The sequence below is a fragment of the Nanorana parkeri genome, unplaced genomic scaffold (assembly GCF_000935625.1).
Source record: "Nanorana parkeri isolate BGI_ZX_2015 unplaced genomic scaffold, ASM93562v1 scaffold659, whole genome shotgun sequence".
NCBI lineage: Eukaryota > Metazoa > Chordata > Amphibia > Anura > Dicroglossidae > Nanorana > Nanorana parkeri.
In genome coordinates this window covers 756,569-775,166 of record NW_017306927.1, presented here as the reverse complement: position 1 = coordinate 775,166, position 18,598 = coordinate 756,569, and the positions used below count along the sequence as shown (strand labels likewise).

Genomic DNA, 18,598 nt, shown 5'->3' with positions numbered 1-18,598 from the left:
AGGAGCGGCTTCAGGTCACGCTGCTGGGAGAAAGCCTGTGGGAGCAGGGAAGAAGGTAAGTAAAAATGCTTTTTATGTTCCCACTACCCAACAATGTGGATTTAACCTCATGTTAAAGTGTGGATCCCTACTACAAGGGTAATTTTTTTTTTCCTGGAGCTGCTCAGCTTTAAAATATTGGTCCATTTCTACAATTATTGTTTTGTACAATCTCATCCAATGTTGTGAAATAAATTGAGTCCTAAGTAAGCTTGCACACACTTAAAGTGACTGTCGCCACATAAAAAAAAAGTTTTAAGAGTAAAAGGGAGCAAATACATGTACAATGTAGCGTGATTCATATCTTCGCTCTCTTGAAGAGCAACTGCAACCAACACACTTCCATGTGTGCTTCTGACTTTTCTTTTACTTTCCTGTTATGGATACTTGTGGGTGCATTTAAGGCCCTATTAAAACTTGTGAATCTGGCTGCTTGCATGAGTCTTATGAATTGCTCCCTATTACTCTTGCAATCAGCTGTGGAAAGGAGGGACTCTACAAACAATGACAGCCGCCGGCGCCTACAGCCGCTTGCATGTTATCACACATGCTGCGTTTACTTGCAGAAGATCACCCCTGGTTGCGGTCTGCATCCAGGAGCGATTGTCTGCAGGTAATTGCAGCATGTGTGATAACATCTAAACAGCTGTAGGTTGCTGGCAGCTTGTCATTGTATGAGGCAGCACCGCCCGCTGTATATTAGTGTGTATGGAGCCTAACAGCCGGGTAACTTGCATTTTCAGAAGGAGGTACGCAATGGTAGCTTTGTATTTATCTCATGATATGACAATTCATACTTGAGATTAAAAACTACCATCATTCAGGGATCAGGATGCCAATGGACAAGCGGTTCCAGAGGTTACTTCAGTTGTGCTAAATGCTTTATCATTTCTTGGATGGATACCTCTACCTGTGAAGGTATAATACCATAAGAAACATATTTCCATAAAGTTTATATTTTTTTATTAAATACCTCCATGCAAAAATATGCAATTCATTGATTTTACATATATTTGTGTAATTAATATCCAGCCATTTTACATTGCTTTATTGCTGTTTTACATGAACAAATAGCTTTAGGATCTAAGTAAACAGATTTCCAGTTTAGAATATATTACTGGTTAAATATAGATTTACTTACATATAATGTTTTTTTCAAATAAAGCATTATATTTAAGGGTAGACATTTCAAATATATTACATTTGTATATACAACATAGATAAGTGAATGCCCAATGTACAAACAGTACGTGCATTATTAGACTTTTCTTTCAACATCACTTTTGAGCTCTGTAAAAAAAAAATAATTGAGAGAAACATGTTGTATAAAATGTGCATTTCACAGTGCCGCCTCAGTCCATGACCGATCCACATTCTGACGGTAAACCCTCTGATCTTCTCCATTTAGCTAGTCGATCTTTGAACCATTTCTAGGGGGGGGGGAAAAGCATAATTACTCATTGCAATGTGGATTCTCTAGGTTTGCCCGTAACTCCCCCAGCTAATTAATAATTGCTGTGCTTATAACCCTAGCCAAGTATTTTAACATATCCACTACACAGGAGGTCTCTTGGTAACACGAACGATATTTGCTGCAGATCTCATGTCTGAGAGATGCATCAGTCTGTTATATATAATTCAGTGTCTATTACACTTGTCTGTCTAGAGAATACATCTATTGCCTGCATCAAGGAAATCTGCATTCTTAAGCAACCAGCATGAAAAGCGTTTGCATATATAAAATTATAAACAGAAAAAAGTTGGATAGACAAACTTTGATAATTGTGCTTTTTCATGAGTGGTTTATTCCACGGTTGGTAATCAACATTCCAATATTTACTTGGTATAGCAGCAACCAACATACCCACATTTCAGAACAGGCTATGCACTGTGCACTGTGTAATAAAGGGTTATGTTCAAGATAAATGGGCTTCCTTAATGCAGCTCATTTTAACACACGTAACGTTACATTAATGAAATGCATAGTGTGATTGGGTCCCAAAAGGAAACCTGCCCAGAGAGAATCTCATCAGAAGCGGCCACTACTAACCTTGTGCTAGTTGCCTGGCAGCTGTACTGGTCCTCTGATCCCGGTTTGTTTTGAGTCACTGATCTGAAACTTGCAAACCACCAATAAAATGAAAACCCTACTTGCCAGGACTCCAGTAGCTGCCTTCCATTCAATCTATTGCCCTCCTTACCATCTTGTCTTGATTTGTATTGTGATTGTAATGTCTTCCCTATATTGTAAAGTGCTGCGCAAACTGTTGGCGCTATATAAATGCTGTATAATAATAATCTATTACTATCATATTTTGATTAGTCATTTGATTCTTTAGGCCAGTTATGCCCTACCCTGCCCATGAAAGTCTCTTTGCAGACACTCTAACTATGAATATTATGTTCAATTTACATAAAGTCATGGTCTTGCAGAATTATTTACAGTAATCCTACTGAAGTCTCCTGGAAGCAGTGGTCATGAAGGTGGTTGTACAAACCCAGTCTGTTATCCTAGCCCAAAGCAGGCCAAAAGCCCTGCTCAACCTAAAGGTAAAACATGACAATTCAAGGTTAAGGAAACTGGTACGGAAGCAGTTATGGGAACTAACATTACTGACCCACCCCTTCTAAAAATTCTAGTTATCTGGCTTTCATGTTAATCCAGTAACTTGAGCACTTGTCCCTGTCATGTATTAGGAGTTCTGATTCACTTTGGCTTCTGCATCTGCATACTTGTTCTAGGTCAGTAACGTAAAGAATTGCAGCCATTCAATTAGCATGGAGGCCATGCAACCAGCAAATGCCCACACTTTTTTTGTGAAAGAGATCTACAATCTACACAGATACCATGTATGTAAATGGAGCTACCAATGGCCATTAGGTGCAGAATACTCTGTGAGCTTTGCTGTACATTGACGATGTGTTGGAATAGAATGTACAACAATGTCTTCCAATCTGAACAAGGTCTTTGAACACCTGCTTGATATAACACATCTATTCCATTCTGAATACCCCTAATTTAAATAAGCTCTATTGTTTTTACTAACATTATCCTAGAGTCACAGTTTGTCAACCACTGGGAAATCACTAAGCATTCATAACGTATGTGTTTTTTTCAAAGACCAAAAATAAATAAGGGGAAACTATAGTGAATTTTCAGTCACACATTTAATTATTATTGTAATTGGAGTTAATCCTGAAATTCAGAAGATGTTAGATTTAGACTGAATTTCATGAATTTGGATTTACCAAGCAGAATTTGAATTTCATTGTTATTTTTGGCAGTTCGGATTCTTAAAAAGCTTTTGGAGAGAGGGACCAAATTGCTCCAAAAGCCGTTTCTACTGTATTTCTACTTTTGCTGTTGCGTGGTTCCCCCTTAGCTTGACTGTCAGTGCCACCAGGTAGGCCCATTATCTCATCAGATGTACCCGCCAGGAGCTTCATTCTAAATAATTTTGCATCATTTGCTGCTCTGTAATTCACACTTATGTGGAACGTATTTTAGATTCCTATTGATTTTTGTTTCAAAATGTTGGAGGTTTGCAAGTTTCTAAAATGTTCCCCGGAACCACAACTGATCCATTTTTCAGAAGTTCACATAGCTCTAATTATAATGCAATTTAAAATTTAAAAAAACAACTATTTTTGACTTGTCCTTAACATTTGCTTTTCCATATATTCACGGCCCTATGTCCGATATGGGTTTTCAACCCAGCTTCACCTCTGCTTAGATAAACATGCATTATACATTACCTCAATGTTATTCCATGCACATGTATAGCAAAAACGAAAACATTTTAATAACCAAAGGCAAATGAGGGAACTATATCCTAAGTCTCCACTAGAGGGCACCAGAGTATTTTGTAATATTGTTCCCCTTGCAGTGTTTCCCAAACTACTCTAATAACAGGTTCAGTTTAATTCAGGTTTCCCAGAACTCTTCAGGGAATAACAGCTGAAATAATTTTGATGTTTTTTTTTAACAGATATAAGACCTAAAATAAAGAGTGCCCAACTGAGGCAGGGAAGTGAACAGTGTTAGTGAAGTGATCATGGGGCCCATGCATTCCATTGCCTCCCCCATATTCCCAGGGTGTGTACACAAATGCCTTTCTGTACATAAGAAATCACGATCCATCTTTTTTCATTCTAATAACAGTTGTTTGAGTCTCTATCAAGTTTTAAAACATTACAAAGTGAATCATTTAAAGTTTGTTTAAAACATTTTGTGCACACAGTTTTGATTTCAAATTGTGCATTTTTGAGTTCAGTAAATCAGACCAAAAAGAGGGACAACTGATGGGGTAAGAAGGACAGAGGGTTTTGGTTCCAAATGAGGGACATTTGGGAACTAGGTTTTATGCCCATGGGTTAGCTGGGCATCCAGTAATGAATATTTTTTTATAGAGGTATATAAATCAATCCAAAAAGAGGGACAACTGATGAGGAAAGAGGGACAGAAGGATTTTGTTCCAAATGAAGAACACTTGGGAACTAGGTTTTATGCCCCGGTGCCGCCTCTGTATTCAGTAATGAACACTTTTTATAGAGTTCTATAAATCAGACCAAACAGAGGGACACCTGCAACTTATCGGCAAAGGGGGACAGGGGGATTTGGTTCCAAATGAGGGACATTTGGGAAATAGGTCTTATGCCCCTGTGCTAGCTTTGCATCCAGTAATGCATGCAAAACCTGTAACAGAGGACCAGATTACCTGTCTGTTATAACTCCATATGGAAGCTTGAGTAAGTACAGTGTCACTTGGCCTACCAGATAAAAGCAATAGTAAGGGTAGAACAGAACATGTTAAGAAGATGAGACAAATCTCAACTTCAGATTTCAGAAATCTGTGGCTATTTGCCTGCACCTGGAATGCAATTGTAGTGCAAGCCGGTTCTGGTGTGTGAGCAGTGTGTGCTGTAGATTAACACTGGCATTGCTGTTGCATTGTTTTAGTCAGCCTGCAGAGATTTGCATTGTAAGTAGAAACAGTAAAGTACAATAATTTGGTAGCAGGACAAAACAGTCTGTGTCACTGGCTGTCAGGATTGTGGATGATGTCTAGGTGCCACCTAAGTATTTTTTTAGAGCTTTGGATGGGATAAAGCCTCCATTCATGGTAGTCAGACCTCATTATTAGCCTCATGAGAGCTGACTGATGCTCAGAGTTGTCTTTCTTACTCTGCTGGGATTCTGCTGCTAAGTGAAAAGGCTGAGTGCTCTCAGAACACCAAAAAGGAACTAGTGGTGTCTGTTTGTTTTGGGGGACCCATTAGGGGTGAACTCTATTAGCCGGGAACATACCTAAGTTAGTAGCTGGGACGAGCAGATATTTTGTTTGTTTTATGTGAACTTGCTATACAAACCCCTTCTGCATTGACCTGTGTTTGCTAAATAAAAGTGCAGGACAAACCTGCTTGACCTGTCTCATGCATGATTTACCACTGCCAATACCAGCTGAGCCTATCTCCCTCACAGTATATGAATTGCACATATAGACAGGGAGCATAAACAAATACAAGATACATCAAACTGATTTTAACATTTAAACTACTATACCTTATATATTCCCTTTAACCTTTTCCCTGCCACCGACATAAGGCATAGGGAGGAACAAAACTGTTTCCAATACACCAGGTCAGTATGCCTTACGGTGGTTGTTACCGTTCTGCTATAAGCTCATGGTCAACCCCCCTGCCGCCACCGGCACTGCTGCCGCCGCCAGCATCTTCAGGCTCTCCTCCCTGCCTGGAGCCGCTCAAGGCAGGGATCTGTGTCTCTATGGATCCCCGTTGCTCTCCCCCGCTTGTATGGGCTGAGGCAGCAGGGATCCGAGGAGAAATGGCCGGCAGGGGGGTGGAGGATTGAGCCGCTTGATCACGATGATTGAGCGGCATGAGAGAGCAGCCTAGTGGGGAGGAGATCGGAGACACTGTTATCCTGTCAGTTTCAGGATGACAGCGGCTGTGTGCGTGGCCGAGCGTAGAATAGTACTATGTGTCCCCAGTTATGAATGAACAGGATGTGATTTACATCACTTCCTGTTCATTCATGAATTTCTAAATGGGCAGTAGCACTCACTACATGGGCTTTTCCCCATTCAGAAACTGGTTCATAGTAAATTATTTTACTATCAAGAATTTCTGAATAAATGGGAAGCCTGTGTACTGAGTGCTCTCCATTCATTGAGTGCTGAGGCTGCAGAAAAAGAAATTGAGGACTCTGTGTCCTCAATTTCTTTTTCTATTTCAAAAGTGAAATGTCAGGGGTCTATTTAGACCCTAGATATTTCACCGTACCCCCAACCCCATAAACAGTAAATAAAAAATGTAACAAAAAATTAAAACATACATTAAAAAAATGTTTAAAAACATACATTTAAAAAATAAATAAATAATGTGTAAAAGAAAAAGCACAAACCCCACTCCCCCCACACACATAACATACATGTGCACCATATTGTGGTGTACGCCATGCACATGTGCTGCAGTGCGTTGTTAGAACGCATCACAGTACATGTTTTTTTTTCTTTTAAAAAAAACATTAATTTAACTGTGGCAGCGCATTGCAAAGTTTTGTGACGCATTGCCGTGCGTTGATACCTTGTGTTGCAATTAAATATACGCCTGTATCATTTTATCACAACACAAACACCAACACAGCGCAAAAACTATTTTTAACATAAGTCGCTTATATACAGTTTTGTGTTCCTTCTTTTTTTACCTTTTCACAAAGGCGCAATTTCAAATTTGCAAATATTTGTTATTTATTAACTCCATACAGTTTTATCTTTTAGATTTAGTCAGAAAATAATTGTATTGTGCACTGATCCTGATTTTAGTTTGCTTTATCAATTGAATTGTGTATTTTTAGAGGTTTAATATTAATTTGAGAAACATTTGCGCAATTATCGCAGGGCCTACAAATTTAGTAGCACCGTGTTTTTATTCTACCGGGCCTGTGCTTTCAGAAAATATATGGTTTGGGGGGTCTTTTACAAACGCTAGCAACGCAGCAGTTGAAAATCAAATAATGGGAAAAACTAAAAAAATGGTGTGGCCAGCTGAGGTGCAAAAAGTTCTGGAGGGCTTGGCAGCGAAAGGGTTAAAGAATGCCAGTAATTTATCCAATAGTGAGGCTCATCACCACTTGTTAGGAGTGATTGTGGCTCACTATTACAAAAAGGCAAGAACCCTATTACTAGCAGTATTTGTTTTTCAAAACCATTTTAATATTATTAGTGCCAATGTATCCATCTTATGTCTATATATTGAACAAACTGGTATTTAAGCTATAAATCCAAAGAAAATCAAAATAATCACTTACAAAGCATATGGTTCCACCACAGTCCTCTGGCCTGAATTATAGTACCTGCATCATATAAAAGAACAGTGCACCAGACCTGCCTGCCCATAGCCACTAAGTTCTACTGAACAGGCTAGCCTGGGTTCCAAAACACCTATACATTTTAGCCATGGGACCTCTGGGGTTGTTTTCTCAAAGCAGAGGAACCCCTGTGGTTCCTGCTCACACAGGACTTACAGCGCTTAATGGTATGTACCCACTGTAGTTCTGCATTTGAGATAAAATACAGGTATTTTAATTACCTCCCTTATAGTGGAATAAAATTCATCAAGCATTCAAAAAAGATCTCAGAATTGCACATGCTTGGTCACCAAAAAAATGCTTTGATTACCTAAATTTGGACTGCGGGCCACCCTACACACTGAAGCCAACATTATCTTAAATAGATTCCAGCACCGACCTCCCATTTGGTATCCTCTGCAGGCAGCAACAAGTGCATTACAAGGACATGTGCTTATGCAGAAGTGGGTGTCTTGGTGCCTGAAGTCATCCTGGCACATTGGTAGGATTATGGTGCACTTGGATGCCGGGAACGTGGCAGCCAGTGCACATGTGCTAGTCCACGTCAACAGGGGAATAAGAGGCAAGAAAACAGAAAGGGGATTGGTTTGGAAGACCTGAAAGCTATAGATGAAAACTCTTTAAAGGGCATTTCAAGTTGAGACAAAGTGTAATTGGTGGGTTTCATTCTGCTCTAACAGTTGGTTTTAACAATATAAATAATGCATACATGTTTATATAAAAAGTATGGTGCCTGCTTATGAATTTTACCGTTTAAAAAAATAAATGCGTATTCCTTGTACCATGTTATTTAAATATTACATGTCTTATATTTGAAATGTTGACTCTCTATTTGCTCATGCTGTTCATAATACCTACGCGGATGTTCGGAACAATGCAGATTTGTACAACAATATGTTTTGGATTCTATTTCACATAACTCAAAACGTATATTTCATTGACTGTTATGTTATACGTTTTATGTCAATTGATTGATAAAAAATAAAGTTACAAAAAAAAATGCCTCATACATTAGAAATCAACTGACAGTAAAACAAACTTGTAGAATATGTAGCATATTAAAATCAAATAAATCAAATAATCAAATCAAATAAAAATCAAAATAATAAAATAATTAATAGGAGTTAAACCCCTGTTAGCTTTCTTTGCCAATTGAAGAAATTTCCATTAGCTTCTTGTCTGATAACCACAACAGGAAGCGAAACCAGGTAAAAACCTGACAATTGTTCTGATCCCCCTCTAATCTATCCACAACTAAAAAAAAAGTTTTGGCTTCAGTTGCACTTTATTGTCAAATGTACTAAACCTGCATATTTATTCAATGCCCTGAACAATTAAAATAATAAACCTCTAAAATGTGTTTTTTATCAATGCGTATAACATTTGTTGGCGTATAATATTATTAAAGGTCTCACTAAATAAAAATGTTTTAGAACAAAAATACAAGAATGCAAGTGTTGCCCTTTTGTAAGTGTAATCAGAATATGACATCTGTAAGAGAAAATGAACATGAAACCCATATTTATTGGTTTATTGTTATGTTTGCCACGATATTGTGTACTGCTCTAATCGCTGTACAGAACCAGACACTGTTTTTCTAGCAGAGCCATTTCAGCACAGGAAAAGGAACAAACAGCTCAGTGTCAGTGCTGACACAGGCTATGCTCTGCATTACCCATTAATGTATCGGTTTCATTGCCTGCTATATGAAAAGGGACAATTGAAGCCTTTCTGGAACCGCAAGGTCAGCCAGGGAAAAGCAGGAGAAATAAGAAGAAAACTGCAAACTGATAATACAACTGAACAAAGACATCACAGTTGTTGGCAATGAAGTGTTAGTGACAATGTGTAATCTGTTTACGCTGTGTATAGCCTACTGTCTGATAAGAAGACCTTGTCTGGTAAGTCATATGATGACAACCAGAGACCAATACCACGTAATGGTTATTTTTAATGTTGCTGCAACATAGTTTACTGGTATGGCAGATAAAATGACAGTCCGTGCCAGCCTGGAGACCAGTTTTATTTTTACAGCATTTTATGAGAAACTGTTGGGGACAGTCTATAGAGATGCTTGGAATGTACATATACAATATAGTATACTCTAAACAATTAAAGCTTTATATTTACTAGATGAGATTTGTGCAGTAGAAAATGCAGGGGTTGAGGGATTGAATACAGCATTGCTCTTTCCTAAGCATTCTTCCCCATGATCCTATTTTAAACGGAGGGGATATATCCAGTTTCATAAGCTTAGAAAGTTGTTTGGACAGTCATCCTGTCCATCCAAAGTCTTTACCTCTAGAGATAAAGCGTACACTTTTACAACTGTCGCTGTGAAATTCCTACCTGATGACTTCAGTGGTTAATGTGGAACTCCAACTGTGCATTTTGGGTGACAGAGATCTAGACGTCATCAGAAGTGTATTAGAAGAAGCGTTTAGGGACCCTTTATTACAATGTACATGCAGTAATGTGTTGTTTTATTCTGATGATGGGGAGTTTCTGCCCAGAAAGGTGGTGGAGGGAGATAATACTGGTAAGACCAGAGGCATCTCACATATTGTTCTCTTCTTAGTTAGATAAGCTTGCTATGTATCTTTAGGGTAACATCATCCTAATAAATTTATAGTCTCACAAACCAGGAACTTGCCACCATCTTTTACCATATCACCCAATCCAGAAGGGCTCCCGTCTCCATCGCACTTGGGCCATGGAGAGAGGTGGGAGCTCGATATGGGAGCCCTTCTGGATTGAGTGATATGGTAAAGTATTACTGCGAATGGCATTTTGTTCAGTATGATGTTGAACAGTTGTGACTTTAGCGAAAGAGAAGAAGTATTTAGGAGATTTTTAAACTACCCCACAGTTCAGCTTTACCTGGAATCTTTAAAACCCCATTGATTGTTCCAGGTTGCTTTGAATACTTGCATAGCAAGGTGCTAATTGACACACCACTTTTATAGTTGACATAGAATACTAAATAAAGTATATGTAAACATTCTTTCTTAGGTCATGTAAGTAAGGTGGATAGAGCAGAAAGTGTTACAAACCCATGTCAGTTTTGTCTTGATGTTTGAGCCCTCAATGGGAAATTCACTGATACAGGAGTTGATGGGAAACCCAAAATGGTATAATTGCCACTGGAGCAAGAAGCGAGATAAAATCTTCCAAACGGCACACCTGTTCTACTGACAACTGTCAAACCTTGAAGAGATTATTTCTTACTTGTCATGTGTTTGAAGCAGAAAGTAAAGGGAAATGTCACTGAGACACAGAAAGATTCATTCTTTGCTGTATCCAAAACTAAAAGAAAACGTTTTGACTTCAGCTATACATTATCCTTATATAGGTCTTTTCTGCCCGTGCGTGTCCGCTAGGGGGCGCGCGCGAGCAGAAAAAAAATGCCGTCTGGCGACGGCAACCGGCCAATGCAGCAGTGCCGTCCGTCCGTTTTTCTACTACGGGCGGACGGCAAGAGGTTAAAGTAGAACAAGTTTTTTTTATGTGATGTTTCTATAATTTTGTGCAATTTCTATTTTAGTCCAACACAAAAGAGCATATTATTATATAAATATAGGTTTCAATATATTTGCTCACCTCTGTAGCTTTGTCTGTAAGCCCAGCTTCAGCAGCAATGAGCATCATCAAACACTTGTCAGGCTGTTTGCTCACTTTATTAAAATTATTTTCAAGGATGTCTATTTGTTCCTGGCTTGGCTTTTCAGCGTCATTTTCCCAGGATTCTTTTGGCACGGAACTCATTATTATTGCCAGTGGCCACGTATCTGTGAAGCTGTAATGCATTATAAAACACAATCACTACCTTAAATTGAATTTTACTGTAAATTATCTAACGTAGCAAATATGCTGTATTTGTATAAGTATACGTAAAGGTTCACGAAATGTCAAAAGTGAACTGTAATACTATCCATTTCACCAAGTGCAGAAGAGATCAAATTACTTATTGCATCAAACATTTATAGCATTGTATTCTTGTTCTACTATTTGAGAACATTTACTATTGCATTTATGTGTGGATTAATTAGCATACTGTATATACAAATATATATATATTTTAAGTTGCATTAGTGAAATAAATGAACTTTTGCACGATATTCTAATTATTCGAGTTTCACCTGTATATGCCATATACATGTCGCAGGAAAATACATAGACTAGAACCCGTGGTTTTATGCTTATTACTTTGAGTAATAATCATAAAAATAAAACAAATAACAATAATAGAAAAACATTCCTTTATGTTGGTAGTCATTTGGAAAAATACCACATTAGTGGTCAATGAAGTACCCCTTTATATTGGTGGTTACTGGAAAAGTTGCCCCCATTAAAGTGCCTCCTTACTTTTGCAATTAGGCCTGGTTCACACTGAGCGTTTTTCTGCCCTAAAAAACCCTCAAGAAATATGCCCCCCCCCCAAAAAAATAACAATTATTTCTATGGCCCTGTTCACATCTGAGCGTTTTGTCTAAATAAGAAAAACGCCTGTCCCTGGAAAAAGTACAGGAGCTTTTTTTGGCCTATTACAGCTCGTTTTGGCCCCATTGACTCAATAGGAAACGCTGCGTTTGCTGTGTTTTTGTGCGTTTTTTGCGCATATGCTCATTGACGTCAATGAGCTACAATCTGCTCACAAAAATTTGCAATTTGATTTATATGCATAAAACGCACAAAACGGTGCATCAAAAATGCGCATAAAAACGTGCAAGAACGCTGTCGTCTAGGTGTGAACACAGCTTTAATGTAAGGGGGCACTCTGATGGAGACAAGCAAGGTACTTTGATGGGGACACCCAATGTAAGTAGGAACTCTGATGGGGACACCTACTGAAAGATGCTCTCTAATGAGGATAACTGTTGTATGGGGCATTCTGATGAGGACACCTAATGTAAGGGGGCACTTTGATAGGGACAACAAATGAAAGGCACAACTCTGATGGGGACAACTAATGTAAGGGGGAATAAGGGGACATGAGATTTGAATGTCTGCTTGAAGGAAATGTTAACTGTCAAAACAATCAACTGAGTAGCAGAGTGAGACAGAACAAGCTCTATAACATGGGTCACTAAGGCTGCATTCACACCAGATGCACTGCACTGTGCCCATAGGACAAAATAAAGTGTCATTCTTGGCATTTCAATAAAGTTGTAACAAAAAAATAAGCAGTGTGATGTGCCCGTGTTGGAGCACAGTTGCTGGTGTGAATGCAGTATAAATAGAGGACTGCAGTCCAGACATGGACCGAGTGACCGTTATATTTGGACCGTGATTCTGGCCTCAGAAAATGTTACTCACCGGACCTCCTTGAATTTTAATTCACTACCTCTGGGATATACAGTACTACGTTGCAATGGGAATTCCAGTATATTAGCCGGATTTTCTGAGGTTTATACTTCTTTTGTTGTATTTGTGGACAGATAATGGATCTGATGTATACCCAAATCAAAGTAATAAATAATCCCACTGCACTCAGGGCAATGAAAATAAATGGGATGCTAAAAAAAACGGGGTTCTACTGGATGGACGTCCTGTATTCCAAGGTGAATTCCATCTTGAATTCCAAATATGGTGTATTCCATACAGTGAACTCCTACATGATGGATGAGCGTTTTTCAGATCTCCTGACATTGACTGCGGACCAGTACTCACAGCAGATTTACCAGACGACCCCTCCCCCTCCTACCTCCCCTCTCTTTTTTCTACTTCACCTCTCCTTGTAGAATCTTTCTTGGCTACATATCTCCCATTCTACATTTCTCCAGTTCTTAAAATTACGGTATCTCTTATTCTTCTATACAGGATTGTGTTCTTGAAAACTAAAGAAAGAACAATTTTATCCTTATGCGCTGCAATAGACAATATGACATTCAAGCCGTTAACAGTAATTGGAACAGGATAAGGGTATCTACCCATTTGACCTGTGACGTATCGGGGGTAACATTCTCATGCATCTATGCTGCACATTGCTAATCTATCTAGAGTTTAGCTGCCCGCTACGGACTAGCACTATTAAGTTGTTTATTCTGTGATTATTCATTTCATATTCACATGCTGTTTTCTGTACTCTGTATTCTGTTTTTGTTCTAGTATGCTATTGAAAATATAAATCAAGAATTAACAAAAAAATAGATAAATGGGATGCTTCAGCATGAGTAGACGTCCACTAAAAAGGCCAAGGGGAAATTACATTATAATTATATAATGATGTTTATTTCTATGCAATGATGTGCTGAGGAAATACTGGCCATCTGGTTTGCTATCAGCACTTTTTCTACCTCTTGAACTTTGCATTGTAAATCTAATATGCCGGGTTTAGAAGGTTTAGAATTTCCATTTTTTATTTCACTTATTTTTTGCATTTATTAAAATGATCTGAACTGATTTGATTATTGCCATTATATAATAATCATTCTGTAATATATAATTTACCGCTGCCTTATGGGAACAACGCTTTGATGTCAATGCTTCTATTTGAAAAGATGGGGTTTCATTTTATCTGTGAGGTTTGGCATGAAACATGCAAGTTTAAATCAAGGGTCAGTCTGCTTGATGTGTAACTGAAACCAAAACCTTTTTATTTACTTTTGGATTAGAACACCTGTTGGGTTATTACTGATATCTGTGCAGGAAGATTCTCTATTTGCCCTGGCGACCATGATCACTGAAAGTAAAAGAAAATATCGGGGTTGTCACCAGAACAGGAATAGATGGGGACACTACTTCTGGAGACCATGCTGACCACCAGGCATTACCCTCTCTTTGGAGGGATTTCCTCTCACTTCCTGTTGTGGTTATCAGACAGGAAGTAAAGGGAAACCTTCCCAATGGAACAAAGGTGGAAAAAAATGTTGGCAGGGGTTATAACCCTCCCTTATTCCATCCAAAACTAAAAAAAAGTTTTGGCTTCAGTCCTACATTTCAGGCTAACGTTTCAGTTTTTCATATATCCTAGATGAAACTATCAATGTATTTTGCGTTCTCTAGCTGTTCTTGCAATATCCAACTGATTAATATATCTTCACAGTAAAACAGGGGTACCAAACCCAGTAATTAATTAGACCCTAGAATCGGGTGATTTGATTATTCAGTGACTCTCAAGAAAACAACCCCCAGCTGCTTAGACAAGACAAAAACAGAGGTGTGATATGATCCAAAAAAGATTGTTCACAGTAAGCCTGATGTTTAATTTACACTACAGTACGTGCTACCTATGTCCCTTTGTGGAAAGTTCCCATATGTTACAGTCACTATGGCAGGACCACTAGTCTGAAAGAACATTGAGAGGGAGAGCTTGAGTCTAAACCAGTGACCTAATGGTCCAATGAGATCTGTCACAACTGAGTATTTATAAAAGGTGAGGTTCTCACAACTTCCTGGCAAAAGAAATACAGAGACCTTAATTTTGCATTTCACCAAGGTATGTTGTAATTTTTAGCATTACATATGTATAAATAGACATATTACCAAAGCTTTGGCTGGGAGCAATCTACAGAGCTGTTGGAAAACACTCTTCTATCCTATGCCCTTTGGAAACCTGTTTTTACATGTCTCTACAAGTGCAATCCATTTATTCATTGATAATTCTACTCAGTGTTCTTGAATGGTTTGTACTGGGTGTGGCTGTAGTATTGAGATTACTCTTTGATGAAATCTTGGTACTGGGTTTATTTCCCCTTATTTTCGTTCTCCTCTATTGTTTGACTTGCCTGCCACTTGCTGTAAGCCTTTAACATGGAAACTATAAGAAGAATATCTCGATGTTAACATCATCACCATTATTTAGGTTTAACGTTTGTGTAACAAGTTTTCAAAACAATCATATTATTTGTACATCGCCATATTACTAAAGGATAAAAAGGTACACCATTCTGAGGTTGTGAGGGATCTTATATCTCAGGCCCTGGTGCACTATGACACGAAAAGACTCTCTTTCTCTCTTTTTCTTTCTTCCTTTCTTTTTTTTTCTCTCTTTCCTTCTTTGCTTTTTTCTTACTTTCTTTCTCAGTATTACTGTGATTTTGAAAATTGTTTGCCAAAAATATAAGCTTCACAGAATGGATGATGCCTTTTCCTCATCCTATGTTTCATTTGTGATAGGTTTATGTTAATTTATTTTGTGAAAATGCAAGCACATGTACCATAATCCTTGTTGTGCATGCCATCATTTTTGACAATGAATATCTTGGAATAAACTATAATTGTTCCATCTTGGTAAGGCGGAATGTTCATTAAAACATGGATCGTAATAGTTTACAAATAATTGTACAAATAATTGTACAAGCCAAGCAGTTCTCACACAGTCCTATGAATACTTGTCCATCTACTGAGCAGTTTACTAAACAAAGTCACATGTTCCTGGAGAGTCTGTCAGTCACTGGTTTCAAATTAAAATGTCATACAGAATTCACTGTGGACATTGTCATGTTAAAGATGCAGAGCAGCGCAAAAGGCAAATTCTGCTAAAATGTAGAGATTTAATTCAAAAGTACCAAAATATCTATTGATTTTGCACTGCTGATTGCATGGCCACATCAGCAAGTTTTTAAACAGTCAAAAATTGTTTGTTATACAGCAAGTTTTCTTAACCTTTTTTTTAGTCACAACACCCTTTAGAAGTATGCAACATCTCGGGGGAACCCAGTCTAAATGTAAAAAATGGAAGTAGGAAAAATGAAATAATGTGGCCCCCTTCAAATTCCATACCAGACCCTTATCTCAGATGGGGGTCTGGTATGGATTTTAGGGGGGGCACACAAAGAAAAAAGAAAAAGGGTTCTTCTTTCACATTAGAGTCCCCCCATTCTAATCACGAGTCCTCTTGATATCAGAAGCCCCCATTTTTCTTATTAGAGTCCCTCCTCTCACACTAGGAGCCAACTCCACATCAGAAGCCCCCTTTTTCACATTAGAGTTCTCCCTCTTACACTAGCAGCCCCCTTCACATCAGAAGCCCTCTTCACCTCAGAACCCCCCATTCACATCAGGAACCCCACTTTCACATAGGAGCCTCCTCTTTTATATCAGAGTCCCCCACTTTCACATCAGAGTTCCCCCTTCACATCAGAAGCCTGCCTGCACCATGGAAAGGCGTGACACTGTGTGAAAATTTTGAGGCACCCTGGTTGTGAAAGGCTGCTTTCTAGCACTGTGATCTTGCCATTGCCATTTTTTTTTTCAAGCAAAACATTCCACATTGGTCTTCTAGATAGAATAACAACGTCTAACATCATTTTACTGGGCAGTCATATATAGAACTTTAACTATATTAAATATTATTTACAAAATTAGTTACATGTATACACAATTTAGTCAGTACTAAAAACAAACTGGGAACACAAAGTAAACTAATATACCTCTAGGGAAACTTAGACATTTTGTTGCTATAAAGCGATAGCTAATACAATTCGACGTTGATAAAGAACACTTCCACAGACTTACTTGATAGGGCAAACAGCAATGTACAAAGTGAAGTAACCCTTTAATAATCAAATTATTTTTCCTTGATCTGACTGCTGTAACAGTATGATCTGATTGGTTGGCATAGGCTACAAGATTGTAGCCTATGCCAACCCATTATTTCTGGGGCTGGAAGTAGTCCAATTGGCTTCTGATACAACAAATAAAAAGTAGTCTGCACCATGTCAAATATTCTTTGGGTAGGCACAGAGAAGAAGTTTTCTCACTAATTAGAATGACAACCTCTGCCCGTCCTCATTCTCTCCACTGTGCCCCCCAGGAGAGTCTAGGCCAATAGGTGAATGCAGTGCACACTCATTAAAAGTTATTGCAAAGAGAAATTCTCTCCAAAGAAATCTCTGTGTGCAATATAAAAGGACATACAATGATGATAATTATTCTTTGAAACCTCACAGAGGGCCCCTATGTGGCCAAAACCTCAAATATTGCAAGCAGCATTCAAAACTGTCACGCTAATTGGAAAAAATGGAGCTGTGTGTGTGCAGTGTCCAAAATATAACTGTGCACACAATAATATAAAAAAAACTAAGAGGAGAATGTGTATCGTGCTGCCTTGTCGGAAGTTTGATGTCATGTTTACTTAGCATGACAGCTCAGTAGGTAATTTACATCTCGATAAAGCTTTTGTCCAAGTAGTTTTCTCCCATCTCCCACACAAATCTCTGTACGTACAGCTTGCCCTTGATGCAATTCTTTCTCCATCCTAGAAAAATAATCATGTACTTACATAAGAGAATGCGTTGCCTGGAACAGATCACACGCACTCAGCCAGCACGTCTTGACTTAATAAAAAGCAGCAATGGAAAGCTTTTTAGCTGCTTTACAGTGCTCAGATGTGACGCCTACTTGTTTGTTGTACATTGTTGTGTTATAATTGAGCAAACAACAAGTACCTGAAAAACCTGCAGTACAGGCCCAGACGACTGAGATGCTAGTAATCGGGAGATCACTTGTCAGCTGAGCGATCACACGCTGCCACTTCTACTGGCGTACGCTGCAAGTTTCTATGGAGCTGTTGTTCCTGTCTCAGGCTTGCTTTTCCATATGCTGCTCAATGGGTGTTTCATATTTCACATGCAGCACACGCCTAGTAAGCTTGGCAGAAGGCTACATAAGCTATGAAGGAGTTACTAAAATCCCTTTTCACTTAGGTGACAGTATGTACTCTTAAGTGGTGTTAAGTGGCGTGTGTACAAGATGATGAGATCATATAGCAGCCCACACTTTTTTTTTTTTCTAAGCTATTGTCTAACCGTGTCTAATCAATCTCACTTCATTCTCTTAAAGAAAACCTGGTGAAGAAATATGCAGGCTGACATTGCTGACTTCTCTTTCAGAAAGTACTAGTTCCTTGGCTGTCATGCTGGTCCAGTGGCTTTAGTACTTTCTAAGTCATTGAAATGACTTAGATCTCCAGATCAAAAGTTCTAATTTTACACCGACTTTTCTTAATGCATGTTTGTTCCATGTCAGTCTGTCAGAAAGTACTGAAATCAGAAACAGACAGGCAACCAGTATTGTTAGAAGGAAGTCAGCAAGAAAAGAGCCAATGCTTTTCTCACTTAAAATGGAAGTAAAAGATGTGCGAGCCCGAGGGCGGATATGCTGCACATATTTTGGTGTTGCCCAGCCCTCCAGAGTTTCTGGGATCGAGTACACTCGCTGGCTCAG

The 18,598-nt window shown here is 38.6% G+C and overlaps 1 protein-coding gene across 2 annotated transcripts; it reads right to left on the bottom strand.

Moving 5' to 3' along the window:
• Positions 1-1,044: 1,044 nt before the first annotated feature.
• Positions 1,045-18,055, bottom strand: HOPX (HOP homeobox). Of its 2 annotated transcripts, none has more exons than XM_018563366.1 (3): positions 17,821-18,055; positions 11,030-11,225; positions 1,045-1,469 (listed from the first exon to the last, which is right to left on the bottom strand). In XM_018563366.1, the coding sequence occupies exons 2-3, from the start codon at positions 11,192-11,194 to the stop codon at positions 1,392-1,394; spliced, it is 243 nt and encodes an 80-aa protein (XP_018418868.1). In that variant the 5' UTR covers positions 11,195-11,225; positions 17,821-18,055; the 3' UTR covers positions 1,045-1,391. The 2 variants fall into 2 exon arrangements, with proteins under 2 accessions (XP_018418868.1, XP_018418867.1); XM_018563365.1 differs by lacking the exon at positions 17,821-18,055 and adding an exon at positions 17,655-17,792 and having other exon boundaries at positions 1,046-1,469.
• Positions 18,056-18,598: the final 543 nt, after the last annotated feature.

Excerpts from the sequence above, each read along its gene's own strand:
- HOPX (XM_018563366.1), bottom strand. The coding sequence starts at position 11,194 with ATGAGTTCCGTGCCAAAAGAATCCTGGGAAAATGACGCTGAAAAGCCA. Across the intron at positions 1,470-11,029 it reads TTACAGACAAAGCTACAGAG|AAATGGTTCAAAGATCGACT; the intron begins GTGAGCAAATAT and ends CCCCCCCCCTAG.